Here is a 9,918-nt window from a genome sequence, read left to right on the forward strand (position 1 = left end):
TACGCCGCCGCTCACCCGACAGCCCCAGGCACTTGAGGCGTATGAGGTCTCGGTACGCCTCAAACACCACCTGCTCCTCCAGCTCCACCTCCCGCGCAGACCGCTGGCGGTGGCGCCACACCCTGCGCGCGGGCACGGGGGGGCGGCGGTCGCGGTGGGAGGGGCCGGCAGGGCGTGCGGCGGGCGAGCGCAGAGCTTCGGCGGCGTCGGCGGCGTCGGCGGCGGCGGCTCGGCGAGCCGGGCCGCGGCTCCAGGCCGCCGCCCCTCGTGTGCAGGCCCTCCCCTGCACTGCACTCCCATCAGGTGCAGGCCGCCACCACCTGTCCCTGCACTCCCACAACCACTCCCACCGCCACACCCACCCACCACCACACCCACCCGGGGTCTGGCTCCACGTAGATGTCCAGCAGGGCGCGTGCGTCGTACCGGTCTATGAGCACGTCCGGGTGCGCCCCCCAGGGCACCAGCCCCTCGCTCTGCTGCTGCGCGTAAAACTGGGCGTCGTTGCGCAGCAGGCGCGCGGGGCGGCCGTCCAGGCGCAGCGCGTGCAACGGCGCGTCCGACTGAGCCTCCTCCAGCTCCCGCTTGGCCTCGTTCCGCGCCTTGTTCACCAGGCTGCGCGACTTGATGCCCTTCACCTGCGCCCGCTGCTCGTCTGCGGGGGGAGGCAAGCGGCGGCCAGGCGAGGTGGGCGGGCGGGGTGCAGGCGAGCGGGCGGCCGGGGCACTCCCATCTCCCGTCTCCCTGGCCCCAGCCAGAGCTGCCTCTTGGCTACGATGCCGCAGTCACAGAGGCGCAGACTCACCATAGAACTGGGCCTGCAGAGGGCGGGCGGGCGGGCGAGGGAAGTGGGGGGGTCGGTCAAAGCGGCGGCTGGACGCTCGGGAGCGGCGGCGGCGGCGGCGCGGGAGCGCTGCTTGCAGCACTCAAGCGCAGCGCTCGATGCCAGGCGCCGAGCCCGGGCTGCCCAACTCAGAGGCAGAGGTTCAGAGGGGCCGCAGCTCAGCCTCACCATCGCCCCCTTGAAGCCGGATGCGCTCATCGTCCTCCTTTGATGCTGCTGTAATCAACGCAGTGATAGCCGGTTAACGAGGGCAGGCCAACAGGGGCTGTGCAGTAGGGAAGCACATGCAGCCCTGCACGCTCCCCAGAGACCCCTGTTGATGCACTGTGGCTCAGAGAGAAAGGGAGACGGGCAGAAATGCCACTGCCAGAAGGAACACGATCACTGCCAGGTGGGTGGCCTTGCTCCTGAAGGGGCCTGACTGTGCCTCTGGCCAAAAAGAATGCCTGGCAGCCCCTGCGCATCCTACTCCTACACACCAATTCCTTTCATCATCTCAGCTTGGCTTGCACGCGAGCAGCGGTGCAACTCCCCTCCCACCAAGCTCACTGCACGCCGTGATCGCCTGCCATCCGCCACTGATCACCCCACCAGTGTGCGGCAGTATGCGCTGCACCATCCTGGGGGCAACCCCGCTGCCGTCAGCGGCGGCGGTAGCACCCGTGCTGCCCGCCCGCGCGCTGGGCGCGGCCAGCACGAGCACTAGCTCCCAGCTGGCGCCCGCGCCGCCGCGGCGCCAGGTGGCGACACAATGCCTGGCCGGCGGCCTGCAGCAGCCTGGCGGCAGCGGCAGCTGGCTGAGCAGCGGCAGCAGAAGCGGCGGCGGGTCGCAAGGCCTGCGCCGCCGGCAGCTGGGCGGCAGCAGTCGGCGGCTGCTGACGCAGCAGCCGCCGCCCCCGCGGGCAGCCGACATCGTCGGGGCCCTGGAGGCGGGTGCAGACGACGACGGCGGCAGCCCGGCGCTGTCCCACGCCTCCGCCAGCACCGCCTGGCAGCTGGGCAGCCCGTATGACAAGGAGATATTCCTGCTGGCCATCCCCGCACTGTTCAGGTGGGCAGGTGGTGCAGGGGGGAGCAGCCAAGGGGGTGGTGCTGCGGGGCAAGGGCAGGGGAAGCCGCGGCAGCGCCGCTCCTCGGCCTGCACGCCTGGAATCTGGCGCCTTATGGCCTTGCAGCCCGCCCGACGCTGCCCCTCCACCACCCATGCCCGCTCATGCCCCTTGGACATGCCTTGCAATGCCCGGGGTCCTCCATCTTTCCTCCATCCATCTTTCCTGCCTCCACCCTCCCTCCTTCCTCCTCCCTGCAGCGTGCTGCTCGACCCCATCATGGGCATGGTCTCCACCGCCATTGTGGGCTCCACGCTGGGCACGCAGGCGCTGGCGGCCGTGGGCCTCTGCACCATCGTCTTCAACTTCTCCAAGTGAGGGAGGGGTGGGCCGGGGGGCTGGGGGGCCTGCTGGCTGGGGGGCTGGCCTGCGGGCGGGTGGGTGCGAGGGTGTGCGAGGTGGTGGCGTGGCGCCTGCTGCGCTTGCTAGCCTCTACGGCGCCCGCGTGGCGCTTGCTGGCTCACGTGGAGTCTCCCCAACTGCCTCGCGTCCCGCTGCAGCTTTGTGTTCAACTTCCTGCTCTACACCACCACGCCACGCATCGCCGCCGCCGCGGCACGCAAGGACTCGGACGGCGTGTCGCAGATAATGTCACAGGTACAGTAGAACAGTGGCGGGGGTGCCTGGGGCTGGGGTGAGGCCGTCCTGGCGCTGCTCCCAGCGACAAGCGTTCCCCACGGGCCATCCCCTCTCCTCCTCCTGGTCCCTGGCCCTGCCTCAAGTCCTGCCTCCCCTCCCCCACCCCCCCGCTGCCTGCCCTCCCCCAGGGCCTCTGGATTGCCACCACCTTTGGCCTGTCCATGTCGGTGCTGCTGTGGAACCGCTGCCCCGCCATCTTTGCGGCCATGGGCGCCCAGCCGGAGGTGGTGGGCCCCGCGGTGGCCTACATGCGTGCCCGCTGCATCGCCTCCCCCGCCATCCTCATGTACTATGTGCTGTCGGGAACCTTCCGCGGCTTCAAGGACACCAAGTGCGCGGGGGGGGCGCCCGCGGGGGAGTGCGTGGTGTGTGCCTGGGTTGATGTGGGTGGATGTGGGTGTGTGGGCGTGAGCGAGCGCCCACCCGCGGCTGGCTGTGCCCGTAACCGCGTGCCCGCCCCCTGCCTCCTGCCCCCCTTCCCCCCGCAGGACCCCGCTGGCTGCGGGCATGGTGGGCAACCTGATCCACCTGGGCCTCATCCTGGCCCTGGTGTTTGGGCTGGGGTGGGGCGTGGCGGGCGTGGGCCTGGCCACCTCCCTCTCCCACTGGGTCGCCCTCACCTTCCTCATGGCAAACGTGCTGGGCAGGGGATACGTCAAGTGAGCGCCGCGGCGCAGCCGGGGCGCAGCCCCATGCGCCACGCGTGTGCCAGGCATGCGCGCGATGCTGGAGCAGCCGGGCGGGCTCAGGGTGCTGGGGCGGGGCCTGCTGCTGACGCCGAGCGGCGTGGCGTGGCCTGCCCCGGCGCTTGCGCGCAGGGTGGGGGACCTGCTGCGGCCGCCCTCCTGGGCTGAGGTGGCCCCCATGATGAAGAACGGCATCTTCCTGTCCACCCGCTCCCTGCTGGCCATGGGCATGCTCATGTGGGCCACACGCCTCATCGCTGGCTTCGGGGCCGTGGGCCTGGCGGGTGAGAGTGCACCGGCTCGCACACAGGCTTGGCGGGGGGGCTTGGGGCGCTGGGCGCATGCACTCACCGCCTGCTTCTCAGCGCCAGGGCCCTTGGTGCCTGCAACCATGTCGACCCGCCTCTGCCCCGCCCCGATGCAGCCCACGAGATTCTGCGCCAGATCTGGGTGTTCAGCAACCAGGCCTGTGAGTGTGCAGCTCATCGGCCGCAGGGGTGGTTGGGGATGTGGGGGCTCTTGCATTGCGCGTGCTTGTGTACCATGTCAGGGCAGCAGGACGCCTTGGCTGGGCCAGGCATGCTTCATTCCCCAGCAACGGTCTGAGCACACCAATGTGGTCCCCCCTGGCTGCTGCCTGCAGACACGTCGCTGGACATCGCCACACAGGTGGGCAGGGGGGCAGCTGGGGGTTGGGGGGATGGCAGCGGGATTGCTCGAGTGCCGAACCCGGCAGGAGCGGCACCTGTTGCCCAGGGCCAGGTCCTGCCGCCCCTCCTGGCGCTGACCCCACCCCCCGGCCTTCCCTGCCGCGCCTGCAGAGCCTGGTGGCCTTCCACCTGGGCAAGGGCGACCGCCGCTCCGCCGCCGACGTCTTCCGCCGCACCCTCAGCCTGGCGGTGTTTGCGGGGGTGCTCATCATGGGCGGCCTGCTGGCGGCCCAAACCAGCCTGCCCGGCGTGTTCACGCAGGACGCTGCCGTGGTGCAGCAGGTCAAGCTGGTGAGATTGATGAGGGGCCCGGAGGGGGCTGCGCTGTGTGCGGCAATGTACTTAGCTGGGCTGCTGTGTTGGCGCTGCCTGTGGACCTGCTTGTCCCCAGGCACCGCCTCAGCCCTGCCTTTGCTGCCCTGCCCTGCCCCCCTGCGCCCCCCGCAGGTGCTTCCCCTCATAGCGGTGTTCATGCCGCTGGATGCCGCCGCCTCTGTGATGGACGGCGTGCTGCTGGGCAGCCAGGAGGCGGGGTGGCTGAGCAAGACGATGGCGGTGACGGCCGGCGTGTGCGCCGTGGGCCTGCTGGCCAGCCAGCGCCTGGCCTGGCCGCTCACCACCATCTGGTTCGTCATCAAGTTCCTCGCAGTGGGCAGGCTCATCGGTGCGCGCTCCTGGCTGGCCTGTGCCGTGCACCAGCCCTCGCTGCTTGGCCAGCGTTGCGTTTCCCTGGTGGTTGCACGTCCTGGCCCAGCCTGGCCTGTCCACCAGAAAGAAGCTCACCCTGCCCTGCCTGCCGGCCTCCTGGTGCAGGCAATGCCTGGCGGCTGTGGTCCCGGAGCGGCCCACTGGCGGGGGAGCTGCGCAAGGCTGCGGCATGACGGGTCGCGCTCTACTGGCCACCGTCCACCGTGTGTGTAGCCGTCTAGTTGCCACCACACGGGCACCCCGACGCTTCCGTCTGGATTCGTTTCTGAATAAACATGTCGGCAATCAGATGTGCCATGCGTTGTACCACTGTTCAATGCTCTTTTTCTGAATCTCCTTTTGCGCTGTGGTTGAGCGCCTGCTGGCCGAGGTCGGTTGGTGCTGCCACTGCCTTCCCTGTCGCTGGTTAACTCCGCCCTGTTGTTTCTTGCAACAAGTTTCTGGCCAGCATGCCAGGCCTGCGTATTTGCTGGACCTTACTGTGGTGTGGTCGAATCGGATGAGCGGCATGTGCAGGATGGGGGGGTGGTAGGAAAGGGAGGGCTGCCCCCCTTCCCCCATTGATGCTCTGATCACTGCTGCGACCAGCGACATGCAAGACAGCTGGCGAAACGCTTCGCCCCGCAGCGCCATTCCTGCCTTCCTCCATGGCCCTGCATTGCCATGCGGTGGCCCCGATCAAGTTCCCCCGTTCTTCCAATTGACGCGGAGCGCATGCCTAGACATCGTGCACGTGCGCAGCCCTTCACCTCGCACACACAGGTGAGACGCGGTGGCCACTGCCGCTGGCTGCAGGCAGGGCCAGTGACTAGCTCGGTAGTCGTGTCGCGGCATGTTGAGAGACGTGAACGCCCGCCCTGGTCGCCGCAGGTCCTCGAGAACCCAGCAGCCGCTGACGAGCCGCAGCCTCCTAGAAAGGCGCCTGTAGCAGCCTCTGTCGAGCCTCCAAAGGCCCCACAGCCCCAACAAACCGCCCTCGCCGCCGCTGCTTGGCAGGTGAGCGCGTGGGTGGCTGCCAGCGGACTCCGCCTGCTCGCTCTCCCCTGCTCCTGCTGGCCACCCGCAGGCAGGGCTGGCTGTCGCGATCACCTCTCATGGTGCCCGGCGCCCCGCTGATCACCCCGCCCCGCAGGCCGTGCTGTTTCGCGGCAACAAGCCAGTAGGCAAGCTTGTGACACCCACGGTCGAGTGGCAGCCCTTGGAAGCCTCCCCCGCTGGGCAGGAGGAGGTGGAGAGGGAGCAGGCGGCTGTGGGACGCATAGCGCTGCACTTTGCCTCCATCGTGCCCGCCGCCGGAGACGCGAGTGGGGACGACGCCAGCAGCGGCCGTGGCCGCAGCTCTAGCGAGCCGCAGCCCTTGTGCCTGCCCGTGGACGACGACTTCGCGCAGCACTCGTACCGGGTGCAGGTGATTGCCAGGCAGGGCGGCGCCAACTTTGCGGTGCTGCACGCCTTCCGGGCAGAGGGGCGCGAGCTGACTGCTGCGCTCAGCGTGCAGCAGCAGTGGCAGGAGTACCAGCAGCGTCATCAGGCGGCCCGTGCCTCGGCTGGGCAGCCCACGAGCACCACCAACTTTGCTCATAGCAGCACCCTCGCTGTGCGGAGTGGTGGGTGCCACCGCTGGCTGACCTGCACACATTCGGCGGTTGTTGAAGCTCTTGGCAGTGCAGCTGCGCTGCCTGGGCTGCGGAGGCCTTCCTCAGGGGTCGCTGCGCTGCTTGCCAACCTGACAATGCTGTCATGGGCTCGCATCCGTGCGCCATGCGCTGCTTGTGTTGCAGGTGACGGTTTGGAGCGGCTGCAAGCCATCTTTGACGTCGCCGCGCGGCCGGCGTGGCTCAAGGTGCGTGCCTCAGCCTTGCCCTCCCTCTGGCTGCTGCGCCTGCCTGCACATATGCCGTTGCTGTTGCCGGTGTATGCATGTGTGGAGCTTGTGGGCAGGCACAGGCACCCCCCGTGTATGCCATGCTCATGGCCACCCTGGCCCGCGCTGCCGGCCTGCAGGGATTAGTGTTCCGGTTCCTTGTGACCGAGACTGAGCAGCCCGAGACGAGGGCACCTGTGGATGGCAGCAGTGGCAGCACTGCCACTGGAGCAAAGGGGGGACCAGCTGCGGTCACGATAGCAGGAGACGACATGGCAGCGCCCGAGCGCAGAGCCAGGCAGGAGGCTGGCACCTTGGCTGCACCAAAGCAGCACCACCTGCAGGAGCAGCAGCGCCAGCAGCAGCAGCCTGAGGCTGCAGTGGCGCCTGCAGCAGCGCAGCCAGCCGACGCCGGCTCGCCAGCTGCGCCGCCAGCTGGCAGGGCAGCCACAAGTGTGCAACCAGCTGCCGCAGCCCCTGCTGCACCAGCGGGCAAGGGTGGCAAGAGCAAGGGGCGGAAAAAGGCGCCGCAGCGGGCGCAGGATGCGGCAGCCGCAGCCACAGCAGCAGATGCACCATCGTCGCGGGCTGCAAGCCGGGCCAGCAGCAGCAGCAGCAGCGCGCCGTCGGCTGCAGGCTCGTCAGCACCCAGCACTGCCGCAAGCCGCGGCAAGCCAGCAGCAGCAATGGTGCCACAGGCTTCGCAGGGAGCGGCATTAGTGGAGGCCGCTGATGCTGGTGTGGGGGCAGCCCGCAAGGAGCAGCGATCAGCTAGGCCTGGACGGAGCAGGAGCAGCAGCCGGGACCGGCACTCGCGCGCAGGGCAGGAGGCGGCGGCAGCGCGGCGGCTGGCCAAGCAGTCGCCCACGCCCACTGCGCAGCAGGAGGTGCCAGCTGCTGCTAGCATGCTGGCATCTGTGCCTGAGCGTTGTGAACCCTCCTCCAAGGCTGATGCAGCTGGCAGCATCACGCCCAGTGGCACGCCACGCGGCGCGCAGCGCAGCAGCAAGGCGGAGCAGTGTCAGCAGCCGGCCGCCGCCCCAAGCAGCAGCAGCAAGGTGGCAAAGGCAGCAACACCGGTAGTCGGCGGCGCCAAGGCGGCAGCTGCTGCCTCCACTCCAGAGGTGGCGGCAGCTGCTGGCGGCGCGCACAGCAGTTCACAAGCAGCCAAGGCAGCAGCAGCAGCTGCGGCGCCACCCAGCCAGTGCCCCACCGAAACTGACGCCAGGCAGCCTCCCGCGGCAGAGCATGGCAGCTCCAGCAAGTGGCTGCCGCTGGGCGAGGAGACGTCGCTGTCTGTGGCAGCAGGGCACGCAACAGCCGTGTGGCACGGCGCCGCCGACAGCGCGGAGTGCGCCGCGGCGCTGTGCACGCCGCGGCCCGGCCAGCCCGGCAGCCGGCCGCAGTCGCCGGGGGACTGCAGCGTGTGCAGCGACGGCAGCACGCTGAGCTCGCAGGACAGCTGGCGCAGCGGGGTGCCGGAGAACCCGTCCGAGTACGGCCTGCCCTACAACTTTGGCCACCACCCCCTCATGCTCTTCCACTGGCAGGACCACGCAGGTGGGCGGGGCGCGGCACAGCAGCCAAGGCGCGGTGGCATGCTGGGACTGCTGGGCAGCCCGCGTCTTGTGTCCCAGCGCCGTTTGGCAGCCAGCCATCGCCGACTCGTTCCCACCCATGCTTGCGCCTCGCCCCGCTGTTCCGCAGCCCTGCCCCTGGCCGCGCCGCACTCGGTGCCAGCCTCCCCTCACAGGGCGGCGGCGGAGGGACCGGCACGTTGTGCGCGCCGCGGCGGCGCCACCGGCCTGGCCCTGGGGCCCAGCAGGAACCTGCCGCCCATGGCGGGCGCCGTCAGCGGCTTCTACCCGCCTCCCCCGCAGCCGCAGCCGCCGCGCGCGGCGCCGGCCTACGGCCACCACCGCACCGGCAGCACCAGCAGCAGCGGCAGCGATGGCGCGGGGCCGGCGCCAGCCTTCCACCCCGCCGTGCAGCAGCAGTGGCAGGGCAGCCACCTGAGCGGGTGGGCGGAGCCGTTTGTCCCAGGCCAGCCCTTTGTGCTGCCTCACGGCCACCCGCCGCCACACCCGCCGCAGTTTGTGCCTCGCTCCCAGCCTGGGGCCAGGGCGCAGTGGGGGCGGCAGCGGCAGGCCGCAGACGGCGACCCGTGCTGGCGGCCCCACCGCCGCTCCAGCAGCGGCTGGCTGGAGGGTGGGCCGCAGCGGCAGCAGGCATTCGACGGCGCGCCGCCGCCGCCGCCGCCCTCTGGCCCGCCGCCAGCGCAGTGCTTCCCCTCGCCGCCCTGCGTGGCCTGCGGGGTCGGCCCCGCAGCAGGCTGCAGCGTCAGCGCGCCCGCCAGCAGCGTCAGCAGCCCCGTGGTGGCGGGCAGGGGGCGGCTGGCGGGTGTGGCGCCGACCAGCGTGCCGCCGCCGCCGCCCCTGCCGCTGCCAGCCCTGGAGCTACTGGTGGGTGGGCTGCGGTGGCTGTGGCGGTGCTTGCACCGGCCGGCCCGGTGCCTTGCACCTCGCACGCAACCGCTGACACAGGGCCCCTGCGTGCCAGGCCTCTGCATGCACCGCGCGGCAGCGGCCTCGCCCTGCCGTGCATGCAGCCCACCTCCCCCTGCCTCCCTGCCTGCCTGCCTGCCTGCCGCAGGCCCCAGAGTGCTGCGACGACTCCCCCGATCTGGAGCGGCTCCTGCAGGCAGCCACGCCGCAGGTGGCGCCGCCCAGCAGCGGCGCGCAGGACCTGCGCCTGGTGAGCGCGGCGCCTGCTGGCGGCTGTCTGTGCCTGCAGCACCCCTGGCTTCCGCCCGCCGCTCGCTCATGAATGCCTGTCGCCCCGTTGTCCCGACTGACCCTCTGCCCTGATTCTGACGTCCGCCCGCCCCACCCTCCCTTCCCCTGCCCCGCAGGCCGATCTGTGGCGGTGGTACGAGGTGCCCAGCACCGTTGGCTGCGAGGTGGCCACCTGCGGCGGCCCGCGCGGCCCGTCCACCGCACACTACCTCCCCTACCTCTCCTCGGTACAGCTGTTTGCGGCCGCCAGCGACGGCGACGCGGCGCAGGTGGCGGCCGCCGCCGCGCGGGCCGCCGGCGACGCGGCGTCGGGCCGCGCCGCCGCCCCCGCCCCGCCCCCGCAGCTGCTCAGCTACCCCGACGGCCTGGACGGCTGGCCGCAGCGCATGCGGGCGCTGGTGCAGTGGGGGGAGTGCGCCAACATGCGGGACCGCGTGCCGCTGCACTGCCGCCTGGCGGAACTGTGTGGCGGCCAGGGGGAGGCGCACCCGCTCATGGCCACACGCGTGGCAGACCTGCACCCGCTCTCCTGGTGAGCCCCCGCCCGCTTGCTGCCACACCCT

The 9,918-nt window shown here is 70.8% G+C and overlaps 3 protein-coding genes across 3 annotated transcripts in view; 2 read left to right on the forward strand and 1 right to left on the reverse strand.

Moving 5' to 3' along the window:
• CHLNCDRAFT_145112 (hypothetical protein) overlaps window positions 1-808 on the reverse strand; it is a gene marked incomplete at both ends in the record, with an annotated part of 4,017 nt that extends 3,209 nt beyond the window's left edge. Inside the window, 3 exons of the mRNA XM_005848497.1 lie at window positions 16-122; window positions 379-655; window positions 802-808. Coding sequence (XP_005848559.1) covers window positions 16-122; window positions 379-655; window positions 802-808 — 391 coding nt within the window. The remainder of the gene's footprint in view (window positions 1-15; window positions 123-378; window positions 656-801) is intronic.
• A 494-nt stretch (window positions 809-1,302) lies between these two features.
• On the forward strand, window positions 1,303-4,869 carry CHLNCDRAFT_57674 (hypothetical protein; the record flags this gene model as incomplete). The annotated part of the gene is made up of 11 exons (XM_005848302.1): window positions 1,303-1,895; window positions 2,154-2,267; window positions 2,454-2,550; window positions 2,721-2,923; window positions 3,081-3,251; window positions 3,411-3,562; window positions 3,703-3,747; window positions 3,922-3,947; window positions 4,100-4,279; window positions 4,436-4,652; window positions 4,802-4,869. Exons 1-11 carry the CDS (start codon window positions 1,450-1,452, stop codon window positions 4,867-4,869), a joined length of 1,719 nt encoding a protein of 572 aa, XP_005848364.1. The 5' UTR covers window positions 1,303-1,449.
• A 474-nt stretch (window positions 4,870-5,343) lies between these two features.
• CHLNCDRAFT_145114 (hypothetical protein) lies at window positions 5,344-9,891 on the forward strand (the record flags this gene model as incomplete). Its single annotated transcript, XM_005848303.1, has 8 exons — window positions 5,344-5,364; window positions 5,567-5,692; window positions 5,829-6,303; window positions 6,478-6,539; window positions 6,701-8,120; window positions 8,268-9,022; window positions 9,213-9,314; window positions 9,472-9,891. The coding sequence occupies 8 exons, from the start codon at window positions 5,344-5,346 to the stop codon at window positions 9,889-9,891; spliced, it is 3,381 nt and encodes a 1,126-aa protein (XP_005848365.1).
• Between the last annotated feature and the right edge of the window lie 27 nt (window positions 9,892-9,918).

This window comes from Chlorella variabilis (assembly GCF_000147415.1).
Source record: "Chlorella variabilis unplaced genomic scaffold CHLNCscaffold_8, whole genome shotgun sequence".
NCBI classification, from domain to species: domain Eukaryota; kingdom Viridiplantae; phylum Chlorophyta; class Trebouxiophyceae; order Chlorellales; family Chlorellaceae; genus Chlorella; species Chlorella variabilis.